Below are 16,846 nucleotides of genomic sequence, written 5' to 3' on the forward strand. Positions count from 1 at the left end.
AAGCATCTCTTGGTGATTCTAATATTGGGGGTCCCCAGACATAGTTGAAAAAATACACCTACTTCATGCTGGGTCCTCAGCTAAGGTGTGTGACCTGGCATTGCTCAGTCCTTCCTGCTCAGGATGTTTAACAAGGTTTTGCAAGGTGCCACCTTGAATGCCATGGGCGCCGGAGCAAAGGGGCCGCAGTGGGCCTTGCCTAGGAGACCTGAATCCTGAGCTGCAGAGGGCAGGGCTGTGTTGTGGAAAAAAAGTATGAGAGCTTTAGGTCCTTTCATCTCCCTGCCATCAGCGGTGGCACCTGGCAGACACTGGATACCACAGCACATAGACAAAGACCTGGTAACCCAAGAAGCTGCTTGGCCTCCCTGCCCAGTCCCCTCCCAGAAGAGCTGTAGGCCTCTGATTTCTTTAGGAGGCCCTGTGTGGAAGTGTCTTTTGTCTCCCTGGCGTCAGGAATCCCATCACATGCCTGGTGGTTAGGTGAGACAGGCGCCTCAGTCTCCTAGGGAGGGGTGGCAATGTTCACCCAGCAGCAATGGGGTGGAGTCCCACAGAAGCCCTGACAGGATGGCAAGAGGCGGGGTGCGGGGGGCAGTGTTTTGCCACGAACTCTAACCCCTTTCCTTTAGCGTTGGCTTCATCCTATGGACCCAGGGGACTTCAGGGAGCATACCATACAAGAGTTCTGTGCACGCTGCACCCTGGCTGCTGGCTCCCCCCCAGAATCATACAGGACTGCCTCACACACACGTTTTCGCTCAGTACCTGACTGCTGAGTGAACCGATTTTCGCCGCTAGGGAGGCCTCCTTTCCAGACTTGGGGTTTCGCTGCAGCAATGGTTCTTGTGGCCTGGAGGCCTCTTTAGAAAACAACAAGGTAGGCAACAAGGCTGAAGAGCACTACACTCTGTTGTTCTGGATCCGTTCTAAGGCATAAAGCTGGGAAAGGGGGGCACCTGGGTGGCTCAGTGAGTTAAAGCCTCTGCTTTCGGCTCAGGTCATGATCCCAGAGTCCTGGGATCGAGCCCCCCTCCCCCGACCTCGCGACACCTCTCCCTCCCCACCCCCCGCATCGGGCTCTCTGCTTAGCGGGGAGCCTGCTGGCCTGCCTCTCTGCCTACTTGTGCTCGCTCGCTCTCTGTCAAATAAATAAGTAAAATCTTATTTTAACCCACTGAGCCACCCAGGTGCCCCAGTAAAATCTTATTTTTAAAAAAAGGCTGGGAAAGGGCAACACACTACCCTTCATGGGTCATTGTGGAGAATGAGCTAACGCATGCCGGACCCCGGGGATATCACTGAGACCCTAAGAGGAATCCCAGAGCCGTGAATGCCATCGCCCATCAGCCATTCTTCCTCCGGGTTCCCTCTCCCCATCACGACAGGGGAGCCACCCTCCTTAACACGAACCCCTCCTCGCCACACACCCACTCGCAGTTTCTAGGCTTTTCAGGACTGGAGTCTTTAATTCGTCTTAGGCCAGCCCCTGCCTGAAGGACCCTTGCAGGCTGCAGAGTGCCCCAGTCAGCCCCGGGTTCCTGCTTTCAGGACCTCGAGCCGCGATTGTAGGAGTGCGGTGGGGTGGGGCGGGGGTGTGGGGGGCGTGTGAGAACGAAGCCCCGCCCCCGCGCCGTCGCGCCCGCCGCCTGCCCGCCCCTCCGTCCTCTGCCTGCGTCAGGCGATCTCGGCGGCCAGCCCCACGGCTCTGTGACGCCACGGGCGCCGGGGTCCTCCGCGCCTGCGCCCGCTCTTATAAAGGCCGACGCCGCGCCGCGCCGCCGTAGTGGCCTTGTTCTCCGCTTTTCTCCCCACGTCCCGGAGGCCGCTGTGTTTTTGTCAGCCTCCGACCCGCAGTCGGCCTGAGACCGAGCACCGTGAGTGGCCGCCGACCGAGCGGGAAGGGGCGGGGGCGCCGTAGATTGGCGAGCTGGGTGGCTGAGGCTTGGGCCTGCTGGAAGCGGGAAGTACTGGGCCTGGCCTCTCTAAGGCCCAGTGGAACCCGTCGCCCACCTTGTTCTCGGGAGGTGGCGGCAAGCCCCTCTCCTGGCCGCGCGTCCTCACAGCGCCTCGTGGGCGTAGGGGCTGGCGGGCGAGCTGGAGAAGGTGCGAGACCGGCCCGGGATTGGTCCGTCCTCGCACGGGGCGAGTGTCCGCCTGCGCGGAGCTCGACTTCAAGGCCCAGGCGGCGGCCCAGAGCCTCCTTTGGCCGTGAGCCTGCCGGCCTCCCGGACCCAGGGCGGGGGTGGCGGCGGGGCTTTGAGTGGAGGCCCCTAGGCTGGCGTGGGCGTGGGCGCGCGTTTGTTGTTTTGGTGTCTGCAAGGAGCGTGGCGGTGGGAGTCTGGGAGCGCTGGATTTTCCGCTCGCATCCTTTCTTGTCCTTTTATCTGGCGTTACTAGTCACCGGTGCTGTTAACTGTGCTTGGAGTACACTTTTGCCCAGCAGGCTGCTTGCTCCTTCAGAATATTTTTCTCCATTATTTTGCCATAGCTTGGAGTTGGTGAAACAACTGTTGAAATAGCCGATGTTCTCACCATAGTGGTGTGACTTTTAGACGGCCCGATTCTTTCAAAGCCAGACACTTTAAGTTTTACAGGAATTGGAGGTTGACCTGGACAAGGGTCTCAGGTTTGGGTTTTGGGGTCATGAATTTTTCATCAGAGCCTCACAATAGAGTGTATCTGTGTCACAGAGCAGTGCATATTTGTTCATTCGGCTTTCAAAAGACGTCAGAATTCGGGTCACTGAAAACACAGGTGTTTTCTTTACGTTGTTGATAGAATCTACCTCATGCCAGTCACGAAGGGTGATTGATTTTCCAGATAAGGAAATTTAGGAATTGTCTTGCAAGCATGTCAAGTCAAGATCTCGTCCGTTATCAATACAGTTTTGAGTTGAATTCTAGCTCTATGACATTAAAAAAAGTTTCTCTTTGGGTGTTAAGTTGGGGATCACAAAATACATTCGATTACAGATTAATCCATTGCTGCCTGCTTATTTAATAAGATCTCGGCTCCCTTAAGAGTAACCTAATACAGAAATTTGACTATGACTAAGCAGATCTGGTTATTTACCAAGAGTTATTTGAAAGAAATATGAAATGGTCATCGTGCTTAAAATTTTATCAACTGTATTGCCAGACTTGTCTTTCTTCAGTGTTCATTCCAGTACTATGGAATATAAAAAGAGTATAGAATGTTTTGTAATTAAAAATTGGGTTCACGTTAAAATATTTCTTTAGGGGGGTACCTTTTGTTATTGCCTTGTCACTGGGAAGATCCTGTGCTCTGGGGCCTTCTCTGTTGAATAGGACAACTGCATTGTTGGCAAGCCCTAAGCAACATGGAGGAACAGACATATTTGTGAACTGAAAAGTGAAATCTGATTATCTTCAACCATGGATGAGTGAGAGCAGGATATATCAGTGGCTGATTTTAAAACATAGTTTTACCTTTTTGCTTCCTTTCTGTAACAGCTTATTTGGGAGATGGAAATAATTGTCTAAGAAAAGGCAAATGAATATTTTTAACTGAATTAATGGAGGCTTTGATCCTAAAATAGGTGCAGGGAATGTTTTAAATGCCAAATTCTACAGTTTTAATAGTGACATTGCAGGATTATGAATACCTGAGAAGCACGGTCCTTTTAAAATCTGTATTTGATATTTGAAGGGATTATGAAGTAATTTTCAGGTATTGCTGCCCTTCTTTCTTCCCTCAAGAATCTGAAAATAGATTGATTGCTTAGAACTTTAAATTGTAAAGAATTAGTTTTTGTTTTGTTTTGTTTTAGTTTTTGCTAGAACTTAAGTCCTTTGTAGTTAATTGCTTAGCTAATTTTTATCTAAGAGGTATCTTTTTCCCAATGATTCACAATTAATTTGAGTTAATAAATACATTTTTGAAGCAAGTAACAGGTAATTTCTATGAGGATTTTAGCAGAAAAACTTGGACACCTGGACAGTCAGTAATGAAAGATAAAAAGGCCTGTTAAATTTAAGTACCTTATTTGGTTTAGCAGATTAGATTTATTCTTAAAGATATTATTATCTTGTATATTTTACATTGATGCAAACATAAAACAAGAATCTCATACTCTCTTTGGATCACAACTCATTTTTCAGTGGTAAGTCTCACTATTGGAAAGTTTGTATTTTATTTGTTAGTTTTGTTTATTTTGGACTGACCACCCTCTGGTTTGCAGGTTAATTGTGGCAGCTAACTATAAAGGTGAGAATAGTCCGTATTCAGTGACAGCAGAAAGACAGGCAAAGGGGTCCCTGGTGATGCAGTCGGTTAAGCCTCCAGGTCTTGGTTTTGGCTCCAATCATGATCTCAGAGTGATGGGATCGAGCCCTATGTGGGGTTCCATGCTCAGCACAGAGTCTGCTTAAGATTCTTGCTCCCTCTGTCCCTGCCTCATGTGGGTATGTGCACACATGCATTGTTCCTCTCCTGCTCTCTTTAAAATGAATAAATTTTTTAAAAAATGCAGGCACAGACTAAGTTTATTTTAAATGTATTTTGCATTAAAAATAAAGAATGTAAAAAAAAATGTAGACTGTAGCTCTTAAATTTGTATCAGTAGTAAGTTCAGTAGGGTAAGCCTTAAAAACTTGTGTTCCTAGGAGCTATAATTTGAAAAATTGATAGCAACACTTCTGTGCTGGCCTGTGAATAACCACTTGCAGTGTTTTACAGGGTTATATAGATAACTACTTGGCCTTAGGATTTTATACATAATTTCTAAAAACAGACTAATTGATGAAATGTATGAAACGAATCTCTTAAATTTCAAATTCAATATAATACTTTTTTTTAGATGCCTTCAATTAAGTTGCAGAGTTCCGATGGAGAGATATTTGAAGTTGATGTTGAAATCGCCAAACAGTCTGTGACTATCAAGACCATGTTGGAAGGTAAATTTATTAGAAGACTTTGGCTAGGGAAAGAGGAAGTAATATTTAGTTGGAGATAACCTGTGAACATTGAATTTATACATGGCTCAATTTGTCATTAAATCCTCAAAAGTATGAAGGAGTCAAGTTTACATTTTTTAAATTAAAGAATTAACTGCATCTTTCTGATACAGGACATCCTTTCTGCATTGTCTGAAATAATGTATTTTTTTCATCTAGGGAAGACCATACGCTAATATTAAAGTGATTTCCAAGCATCAGACAATGGCCCAATTCTGTTTCAAGTGAATTTGGATTCACAGTTTCTAATGAGAAAAAAGGCTCTGAAAAAGAGATACCTTCCTGTATGGTATCTAAATACAGTACTTTGTTTCAGCAGAGAAGTAAGCTGAGTAGATGGTAAACTGAGATGTCTTTTTTTTTTTTAACCAAGTTTTCCATTTTGTCCATTTTGTCATTCCTCTGAAACTGCTACAAAGCATATACACAGCACATTGAAGAGGTAAAGTTAGAAAACAGGTCCTGAAACATTTTGAAACTTTAGTTAAAGTTAATATTAACCAGTGGAATGGTGGACATTAATAGTATATGGAGACATTACAATTTGATTTCTAACATTGGTGGAAAAAAAACTAACAGTAATAAGACTTCTCTTTAGTATTCAGATATCAAAGGTTTTCATGTAGCTTATGCTTAAGAGAAAAGTTACCTGTGGAGCACTAGCTATGGGGGTCAAAGGAAGGTAAGTGTGAAATAGTCTTTGTTCTTGAAGAATTTTTAAACCAGAAAGGGAGAAAGACACCAAACAAGACAGGCTGTCACATGTAATTAGTGTAATTAGTGTGGCGTGCCAAGGGGTGCTGGATTCTATCTTGGCTGATGTTATTTTTCAAGCTTATGGAGAAACTACAGTGGATAGTGCTAGTGAGTTGGTACTTTCAAATCTAATAAAATTAGAATGTTTGGGGAGATTATTTTGAAGTAAAGTAGACAAGCTACGTTAGCGAAAAGTAGAGTTGAGGTTTTTAGTTGGGGTTTATTGGTGTGGAATGAGTTTATGATAACTGTCGTTGGTAAAACTCAAGAATGGGTTTGAGAGAAATGGAAAGTGTCTTTGAGGTGACTATGTTAGGTATGTTCCGTCCACCCTTCCACTTCCCCAGAAGATTTTTTAACAGTCTACTAGGTAGTTGAGTAGTATGTGGATCTTGGCCTCTGAACTGTGGATTTCTGGAGATACATAGACTGTGTGGTGGATTATAGGAGTATTTATGGGAGTAAATGAGGTTGACAGTCAGCTATATTGGAACAGGAGGCAGGTGTTAAGCAAGTAGAAGTCAGAAGTGGAGAATCAGTGGAGTAAGATTTATGGAAGCCAAGGGTAGAGGGAGGCGTTTTGAGGTGATCAGAATGATTATCACATTCATATACTGCACACTGGTCATTTGGAATTTCATAGTGAGAGGATTTCTTAACTTGCATTTATTAGGTGTGGTAGAGGCAGAAACTAGATTGCAGAGGGTGTGTCTTCTATTTTCTAAGCTGGTGACTTCTGTTTGCTGATAAAAGCCGAAGGTGTAACTCTTTTGGTAATTAGTACCAATCATGTGGTACTTAGAGTTCTGTATCCTGGTAACTTAAATAAATAGATGACTTCTATTTTGTTGTAAACGCCTTGGTACATCCTTCAGTCACTGTTCATCAAGTACCTGTTGAGTGAAGAACTATGGTATGGTCACTAATAAAGAGTGTGAAAACAATCCAGATGTCCCTAAAGGCAGGTGAATAAGGCTTTATGTAGAAGATGTGGAAACTGATACCAGAGTTGCTGCCTGAATACTTGCTTTGGCAGTGAAAGTGCTTTTTATTTCATCTCATTGGTGTCTGGTACACTGATCTCTCCTGTGCTGCTTCAAAGAGGCATTTGCCTAGTGTAAGAACATAGGGCTCCTTGAAGGTTTTCCATGCCCCCTTTGATCACTGAAGCAAGTGGAGTGATAGACAGCAACAGTTAAATGATTCTTTTCTTCCATAGCCTTTGGGCATCAAAGGTGAATGGCTTTAAGTACTAGTGGCTTATATAGAATTCTAGCCTGTTCAGAATTGGAGTCCATTGAATTTGGCATCTGCAGTATCTCTGATTATGAGTTTTTTGTGACTTAGAAAACAGAAATAAAACCTAATCACAGGATAATCAGAAGTGAAAATCTTGGCATGTGTACATGTGGATTGACTGATTTGTTCAGGTCCAGGATGTGGTTTCAAGATACAGTTGTCTTTCAGAAGTCCTTGAAACTAAATAGCTTAAAGGCATGACTGTTGATACTTGTGAGTTCAGTCTAAAAGTAGAAAAGACATTGTGCATCCTTAGTTTAAATGCTAGAGAAGTGATCCTAAGGGCCTTATTTTTAATACAACTTACAAGCCTTCTTCCAAATAATGTTTGGATCTAAACCAGTTGGTCTTCTCTATTATATTTCCTGTACTATCTTGATTCCCCAAACACAAGTATTTTATATAGTATAACTTCTTATTCTCTCCTGATTAAGAATAGTATATACTAGTACAGGAAAAGCAAAAGTGGACTTAGTCCAAATTGACACAGTCATTTTTATAGTTTTACTCTAGGTTGAGATGGGATCAGGAATAACATTGGTAGAAAGGAGGAGAGTAAATGAGTGATCCATCTATCCAACAAAATAAGATAAATTTTGAATCTGCTCTGCTCTTTACCACTCCAGTGAAACTGCTTGCTAAGCTCAGTGGCCTCCATGTTCTCAAGTGTATCATTTTCTGTTTGATTTCTCATCTAGACCAGTTGACCCCATTTGATCATCCCCTTCTACATTCCACTTCCAGGATACTTAGCTTTTTGTCTTCTCATCTTTATTGCTTTTAGTTCCCAAGGACTGGCTTGATCATTGGACCTTTTCATTATATTTATACTCCTTCGTTTCCTTGGTTATCTCACTTAGACTGATAGTGTTATAAGTTATCTATACATCAGTTCCCCAAGCTATCTTCTTTTGATTTTTAGACTTGGCGTATTTAACTGCTTGGTCTACTTGCATACCTTTATAGGTACCTCAGACTTAGGAAACTAAGTTCTTAATTCCTAGCCCTTCAAAATAACAGTTCTCTGATAGCCTTCCCCATATCAGTTAATGGCAACTCCAGTGGCAGTTTCATCCATTGAGTTCCTCATGTCATAAACCTTAAGTGTTCCCTTACTCACATTGTACTTGCCATCTGTTGGCAAATCTTTTTGCCTCTGCCATCAAAATGCATACAGAATTGGATCATTTCTTCTTCCATAGCTGTAAACCTGTATAGGCCACCATCTTGTGCTAGGATTATTGCCAGCCCCATAGTTGATTTCCTTCTTTTCTCTGCTCCTCACTGCCATCTCTTCCCAGTACAGTAGCCAAAATGTTTGAGACTCTGTTACCGCCAGGTCTCCTGTCACTGTTCTCATCTAATTCTTTCATCCTTGCTAACTATGCTCTAGCAACACTAGATTGCTTTAGTGTTAATAGAACATGCCAGAATGTCCTCTCAGAAGGCCTTTGTGTTTGTGTCTTCTACTGCTTAGGTGTTCTCTCTCCTTTAGGATTTTACTACACAGTATCATCTTGTCAGTGAGACATCTTGAGGAGTTCTATCTAAAATTGTAACAATTCTTTTCTATCCTTCCATATTCATTGCTCACTCTCCACTGCCTAGGACACCTGTTACCTATCAAAAATTTAAATGGTTTGACTGAACACTGGCCATGTCAGCATAACTGATACTCAGCTATAAGCAGTATAGAGCTGAAGTAACTTTTGGCCTCTAATATTGGTACTTGCTAACTACTAATTAACTGTGGGCAGCTCTTTTTTAAGTCATGTAGAAACTGGAGGACAGACACATTTGGCGTGAAAAAATACTCTTATTTAGAATCTTTACATAATAGGGATTTTAAATTTTAAGTTTTTTCTTTGAACTTAACCAATCACTTTGAGAATTTGAAAGTTAGGCTTTTTATCAGAACAACCTGTAGATTCAAAATTATAGATAATGTGTATATGATGAATAATGGGTATACCTTGAAATCGAATCCCTCAACCCACATTGTTGTTAACTTCCCTACACATAATACTAATAATTTGTTACGTATACTTCTGGAGATATTTTAAATCTAAATATATAAGCGTAGGGGCACCTGGGTGGCTTAGTTAAATGTCCGCCTTTGCCTCAGGTCATGTTCCCAGGGTCCTGGGATCAAGCCCCATGTACCAGCACCCTGCTCACTGGGGAGTCTGCTTCCCCCTCTCCTGTTCCTCCTGTTTGTGCATGTGCTCTCCCTGTCAAATAGATGAGATCTTTAAAAAAAATTTTTTTAAATAAATAAATATATACGTCTATCCCCATTTTTATTCAGATAACATTTTCTTATACCTGGCTTTTAACAGCTTTAATCCTGAAATCATACCAAGTATGTATGGAGCTGCCTGCCTTATTTTTGTCTGTGGCTGCATGATTTGTTGTGTATGTATATATACATATTTGGGCTTCGGGTTTTAATAGATTGAGATTCTGTTACTTGAAATGCTTTTTATTCTGTTTTTCTAAATGCCCATCTAGAGATTTTAGTATAAAAAGTAAGGATAATGGTCTGGATTTGATGCCTCCAGCCCGCATGGCTTTCTAGTCAATTCTGTTTATGTAATATTCCTGTGTATGTCTACTCATACAACTTTATATAGTTTTGTGTGGTTTATGGACCTCTTGTTAGGAACTGCTAGTTTTTAAATGCTCATAAGAGAACTATTTTAAGTAGAATACTTTTCATGTTTGTTACTTGTTTGAGATATCTGGTTGGTGTAAATATTAGAATCAGGAAATAATGACAAGTCTCTTGGTTTTCTTAGATTTGGGAATGGACGATGAAGGAGATGATGATCCAGTTCCTCTACCAAATGTTAATGCAGCAATATTAAAAAAGGTAAGGCAACAGACTGTGTACTTGAGTATGTACTTTTTTTTTTTGTCATTGAACATCTGGGTGGTCTTCCTGTACTGCTACATAGGTAGCTTCCTTACACAGGCGGATTAGGACTCTAAATGTCTGTTGTAATTAATCAGGCCCTGTGAATATTTGATTTGTGTAGTTTTGTTTTGTTTTTTTGAGTAGGTTCCATCCCTAGTGCAGAGCCCAATGTGGGGCTTGAACTTAGCACCCTGACATCAAGACCTGAGCTGAGATCAAGAGTCAGACACTTAGACTGAGCCACCCAGTCACCCTGAGTTCTGTAGTCTTTTGTTGTTTTTTGATTAACATACAATGTATTACTTGTTTCAGGGGTAGTTCTGTAGTCTTTTTAATATAACATTTAAATTACTGAAGTATGACTGTATGTGCTTAGTAAAAAGGAAACAATTTTTTGTTTGTCCACTGGATAGCTATAGCCTCAAAGGAGTTTGAGAACAAATGTATCCTCACCCTTGATCACCTTACCTTGTGTTTTAAGCATAAAAGGCTCTTGACATTGAATAGAATCTTAGTGTTCCAGGACACATACATGGCTCCATAACAGAATCAGGTATTTAATGGGGTACTCATTTGGAGAAACAGCACCCAATTTTTACAAGGCAGAGGAAATTAACTAGGCTTAGAAATGGGAATGGTTGGTTCCATTTGGTTCCATTTGGCCCTTTTCTCAGAGATTTTCAAAAGTCCTTAGCCATATGCAATTTCATCTTCTACTTTCTCTTGACTCTGGTGTGAGATGCAGCTGTGCTGCATATTTTTCATATCTTACCATAATTGACTATTATCAGTTCTTTTAATTGCCCTGAACTGGGTTAAAGAGTGATTCTCTAAACCTGAACATTTTTTATGCATGTTACTGACCATTTATATTTTCTTCTTTGTTTTCCCTTGCATGTCTTTTTTACGGGCTTTTAAAAAATTGTTATAAATACATAATATAAAAATTACCATTTTTAACTTCCTTACGTGGACAATTCAGTGGCATTAAATACATTTGCACTGTTGTGCAATCACCATGACTCACTGTCTCCAGAAAATTTTCATCATTGCAAACTGAAACTGTACCCTTTAAACAACTCCTCAATACTCCCTGTCTCCAGCCCCTTGTAACCACTATTCTGTTCTCTGACTCTATGAATTGGACTGTTGAGGGTACCTTCTAAAGTGGGATTATACAATATTTGTCTTTTTGTTTCCAGTTTATTTTACTTGGCATAATGTTTTCAAGGTTCATCCATTTCGTAGTCTAGTGGGCTTTTTTTTTAAGATTTTAAATTAAAAAAAAATTTTTTTAAAGATTTTATTTATTTATTTGACACACAGAGATCACAAGTAGGCAGAGAGGCAGGCAGAGAGAGGGGGGGAAGCAGGCTCCCTGCTGAGCAGAGAGCCCTATGCGGAACTCGATCCCAGGACCCTGAGATCATGACCTGAGTTGAAGGCAGAGGCTTAACCCACTGAGCCACCCAGGTGCCCCTTTAGTGGGCTTTTTATAGGGGTCATTTATATAGCATTTCTATCACTTTGTGTTCTCTTATGTCATTTTACAGTATTTTATGGTTTAGAAGCTTTATATTTTATGTAGTTAGAGCTTCTGGGTTTTGTCTTGCAATTAACATATATTTTATACTAATGTAAAGTGCATCTAGAAGGACTTATGTTTGCACTCATTCAAGTGCTGGTATTTTTTAGGTGCTGGAGGTATAGCAGTGAGCCAGAGACAATCTTTGCCCTTAGGGAATTAACATTCTAAAACTGGGGGAAATGTATAATGTAAGAAATATGTCAGATGGGAAAGCTATGGATTATAAGTGGGTTGATTGGTGGAGAGTTAGCAGTTTTTAAAATAAAATGGTCAGGAAATGCCTTACTGAGAAGTTGATCTTTTTTTTTTTTCTCCCGAAGATTTTATTTATTTGATAGAGATCACAAGTAGGCAGAGAGAGAGAGGAAGAAGCAGGCTCCCTGCTGAGCAGAGAGCCTGATGCACAATGCAGGGCTCGATCCCAGGACCCTGAGATCATGACCTGAGCCGAAGGCAGAGGCTTAACCCCCTGAGCCACCCAGGCGCCCCGAGAAGTTGATCTTTGAATAAAGAGATGAATATGTGGAGGAAGAGAATTGTGGGCATTGGGAACAAGTGCAGTGACCCCAAGACAAGAGCATGCTCTACCTTTTGAGGAAAGGTGGGGAGGCAAGTGTGCTGACTGGAGCATAATGAATAAGCAAGGAGTTAGTACAGAAGGTCAGTTGATAGGCTGGGTGATATAGAGCCACTTCTGAGAGTAAGTTTTTTTAATCTGTTTGCATTGTTAAGCCTTAGGCATATTTAAACTTATGCATTGAATAATTAAATGATCTAAAAACTGTAAAAGTACACAGTAAAATCTCCCTTGTCTCTATCAGACCTGAAACACCCTCAAGTAAGAATAATCAACATTAATTTCTTAATACTCTTTTAAGAGTTTTTTTTTTTTTAAGATTTTATTTATTTATTTGACAGAGATCACAAGTAGGCAGAGAGGCAGGCAGAGAGAGAGAGGGAGGAAGCAGGCTCCCTGCTGAGCAGAGAGCCCGATGCGGGGCTCGATCCCAGGACCCTGAGATCATGACCTGAGCCGAAGGCAGAGCCTGTAACCCACTGAGCCACCCAGGTGCCCTGTAGTGGTTTTTTTTCCAAGGAACGTGGGGCTCAGACTCACGATCCTGAATTCAAGAGTCACGTGCTCTGCTGACTGAGCCAGCCAGGTGCCCACTTTTTAGTGATTTTTAAGATTTATGTTCTAGAGGGTAATCCATTGCTGCTTGTTCATGTTGCACATATTTTCCACTCATTATCCTGTCTGACTTCATGTATTTTTTTTGTGCAGGAGCTTTTTAATGTGGTCGAAGTAATCTCTCTGCCTGTTTTTTTTTTTTTTTTTTTTAAGATCTTTTAGCCTCTAGGGTTGTGAGGATTCCTCAAGCTTCGGTTTTGCTTTTCAAGCTCAGCCAGTAATTTGCTTACTCAAGTCAGCTTCTAGCTAGCTCTTAGCCCATTGTAGGAATAACTCTGTCCCAGTAGTGGAACGAGTACCTTGTGACGTAATGCCACAAAGGAATGAACTTTCTTTGTTCCAGGTCATTCAGTGGTGCACCCACCACAAGGATGACCCCCCTCCTCCTGAGGATGATGAGAACAAAGAAAAGCGGACAGATGATATCCCAGTTTGGGACCAAGAATTCCTGAAAGTTGACCAAGGAACACTGTTTGAACTTATTCTGGTATGTTTTTAATGCATTCTTTAAGATATCTCTAGTTCAGAGCCTTATCACTTGTAACAGTTTGTTAAATTCATTGTTACTGAGCTTTAATTCTCTCTAAACTCAAATGCAGTGGTATATTTAAATTCACATATTAACAATCACGTTAAATGCAAATGGTCTAAACACAACAAGTCAAGGGTACAGATTATCACATTGGATTAAGAAAAAAAAAGATTCAGCTGTGCTGTCTCCAGAGCACCCACTTTAAAGACACACTTAGTTTTACAGGGTGGAAGAGTAAATTACACTACTAGTAATCAACAGAAAACTGTAGTGACTATTTTAAAGTAGATTTCAGAGCAAAGAATATCACTGAGGTTAAAGAGGGTCATTGCGTAATGATAAAGGGATCAGTCCATTATTAAGAGGCTAGTATAGTCCTAAATGCTAAAAGAATTTCCAAAAAGTAAAACAAAAACTAATAGAACTCAAAGGATAAATAGATAAATCCACTATCTGCTGTCTCTCCTTAATTGATAAAACAAGTAGAATGAGGAAGGATATAGAAGTTTCGAATAATACTATTGACAAACTTGTTTTGATAGACATTTATAGAACGTTAAATCTCATGACAGCAGAATACATCGTCAGGTGTATACGATTAGGATCGACATGTTTGAGGTAAAAAACAAGTCTCAAATTTGAAAGGATTCAAGGCATACACCCTCACTGTGATTTCCAATCACAGTGAAATTAAATTAGAAGTCCATGAACAAAAGCTATCTGGAAAAACTTAAGTAACTTCTCAGTAACCTATGAGTCAAAGAAGAAATCGAAAGAAAAATTGGAAGAGAGAATTAGAAATTTTATGCCAGAAAGTATTTTGATCTGAATGGAAATAAAACCCAACTTACGAGAATGTGTGAGATGTAGCTAAGTAGTATTCAGAGGGCAGTTGGTAGCTGAAACACCTATATTGGGAAAGGAGAAAAGTTTCATTAAAGAAAAAAGGAAAGGAAAAAAAGTTTCAAATCAGTGATCTAAGTTTTTACCTTAAACTAATCAAAGATGAAATTAAACCCAAAGAAAGGAAATGTTAAGAGGTAAGAGCAGAAATCTATATAAACAGAAAACAGAGAAAACCAAAGAATCTAAAAGCTTATTCTTTGAGAAGATCAGTAAAATGCAATGCTGTTACTGCTTCTGCCTCTTTAAATATTTTTGTCAAGATTTGCTATGTGGTGCTTGTGTGCCCATGAGAACACACATACATACACCCACAAGTAGTGGCCGTTTAAGGTAGTGTGGTTTGCTTAAGGCAGCAGCAGGACTCCCTATTATAGGAGGTGTAACGAAGGGGATGTATGAAAATACTTCACGAAAGAAGCTGATTTTCCCTTTAATTTCACAAACTTAACTAGTATTTTTAGCTTAATTAGGTATGGATTTACAGTCACTAACCTTGGATTTAGTTTAAAACATCACATATACTTTAATGAAAACAATCACTTCTAGGCTGCGAACTACTTAGACATCAAAGGTTTGCTTGATGTTACATGCAAGACTGTTGCCAATATGATCAAGGGGAAAACTCCTGAGGAGATCCGCAAGACCTTCAATATCAAAAATGACTTTACTGAAGAAGAGGAAGCCCAGGTAGGTTGCTCACTGCTTGTTTCTGATCACATGCTTTAAAAAAAAAAAACAAAAGACTCAAAACATGCCTGGAGAAGATATATCTCTAACAAGGAGACTTGATTTGAAGGATGGTAATAGGTACTTTCTCTGTCATAAAAATACTCTTGTTGAGAGACTGGCCTGTCTTTGAGTCTAACCACATATATGCTACTGCTCTTGTATAAGCATAAGAACAATTAGTTTTCAACCATAGGGGCTCTTGGGTATTTCCTCCTTCACAGTTCCTGGTTTGGGCACATGGGACCTTAAAGGTAACCCATAACTGTGTGACTTCAGGATAGCAATCCCTGTGGGTGTTCTGCCAGGATACTTGAAAGCTAAGACTTGTGAATGGGAGAAGAAATGAATCACAGTGTTGACACAGCTACAAACTGAAATAATGTGAATGAAGTATTTGAATTTGCTGTTAGCTCTGGTGTCTGAAACTTTAATTGCCCATTGCCTTTGCTTTTTTGATAATTTCAGCAGGGCAGAATAAAAACCTAGGGAGGCGAAGAAGGGTAAGGAGGTGTACTCGTAACTGGATATTTTTCTAGTTTTCCGTCTGTCCCTTTGTGACCCTCCTCACAGGCTGTTAATGAATCATTAGGTAGTAGTCTTAAGACTACTTAAGGTACTTCCTTATATCTGTCTCTTCTAGGTACGCAAAGAGAACCAGTGGTGTGAAGAGAAGTGAAATGTTATGCCTGACACTGTAACACTGTAAGGATTGTTCCAAATACTAGTTGCACTGCTCTGTTTATAATTGTTAATATTAGACAAACAGTAGACAAATGGCAGCAGCGAATCAGTTGTTTAAGCAGAATATTGTCCTCCTTGCATGTGTAGTTTGAGTACAGATTCCAAACTTACAGCTGAGTTTCTTCTAGTACGATCAGAAGTTTTTTTTCTTTGCTCTAAATAAACCTGAACTGTGAGTTCTCTGTAGAAGGTGGCATTTTGGGCTTTTCCTTTCTTTGTAAAGCGATTTCTGCCTAGTTTATTGTCTAGTTAACTTCAGTTTAATGACCTTTTAAAAGTTGGCATTGTAAATAAAACAAGTTGAAAAAAGTTTTCTGAAATAGAATTAACAATGTATTATCTTTATTCATGAGTTGGAAACTGGAAAAAGGCTACTTGAGGTAAATGTTTTGAGTGGGATTATTAGGGTGTCTTCCAGCTTCCTGGAGTCAAGGAGTACCACTGGTATTGATTAGTCTGTATGTAGCAGGGCTCCCTTAATTGGATCTAAGGACTTGTTTTTGCATTTTTAATTCTCAGCTTTGAATATGTTGGCTAGAGACTCAGTTACTACTAAATTTGTGGTTTGGGGGGGAAATGTAACTAGCCAGTCTGTTAGCTTTTCGATTAAAAAAGACAAATAACCCATGTAGTGTGTTATCTTTTTATAATCAGTGATCCCATGTGGGGGAAACTTCACACTACTTGCATGTAAAAAAAAATAATTTAACCTTTAACCTTAAAGTGTCTGGAAAAACCTAGAAAGCATCCATCACGAATGCAAGATACTTTCAATAAAAAATAAGTTATGTAGTAGGTGGTAAATGGTTTGCTTTTTTGTACTTAACTGTGTCTCTTCACTTACTAAATGAGTTAAGTATATGTGTGGTTGTGTAGCTGGAGACAGCTTGCAGGAAGTTCATGTCCTAGCTTGCTGGAGGCTGCTGACCTAGCAGCTGGGTTCTGATAGACTCGTGTCTCTCCTGATTGTCATGATCTGGTTCACTGGAACCAGTGCTTCAGTTCTTAACTGGTGTGTGTGGCTGTACAGAACTGCACTGCCCCTGTTTACAGTAGAACGAAGTTGTCCTGGTGTTTGAGATGGCTTCCAAATTGTTCCTTTCTTTCCTTCTTGTGTTCCCTTTTTTCTTGCTTTCCCATTTAGCATCATCTGTATTCACATGTAGTCTTACTGCATTCTCTTCACGTTTACTGTGAGCTGTTTTCG

At 40.6% G+C, this 16,846-nt stretch overlaps 1 protein-coding gene across 1 annotated transcript; it reads left to right on the forward strand.

Annotated features, from left to right (window-relative positions):
- Positions 1–1,767: 1,767 nt before the first annotated feature.
- On the forward strand, positions 1,768–16,431 carry SKP1 (S-phase kinase associated protein 1). Its single transcript, XM_044227550.1, has 6 exons — positions 1,768–1,877; positions 4,823–4,919; positions 9,833–9,906; positions 13,075–13,218; positions 14,716–14,856; positions 15,539–16,431. The coding sequence occupies exons 2-6, from the start codon at positions 4,823–4,825 to the stop codon at positions 15,572–15,574; spliced, it is 492 nt and encodes a 163-aa protein (XP_044083485.1). The 5' UTR covers positions 1,768–1,877; the 3' UTR covers positions 15,575–16,431.
- The last annotated feature ends 415 nt before the right edge of the window (positions 16,432–16,846 follow it).

Source organism: Neovison vison, chromosome 1, assembly GCF_020171115.1.
Source record: "Neovison vison isolate M4711 chromosome 1, ASM_NN_V1, whole genome shotgun sequence".
In the NCBI taxonomy this organism is placed as follows: Eukaryota; Metazoa; Chordata; class Mammalia; order Carnivora; family Mustelidae; genus Neogale; species Neogale vison.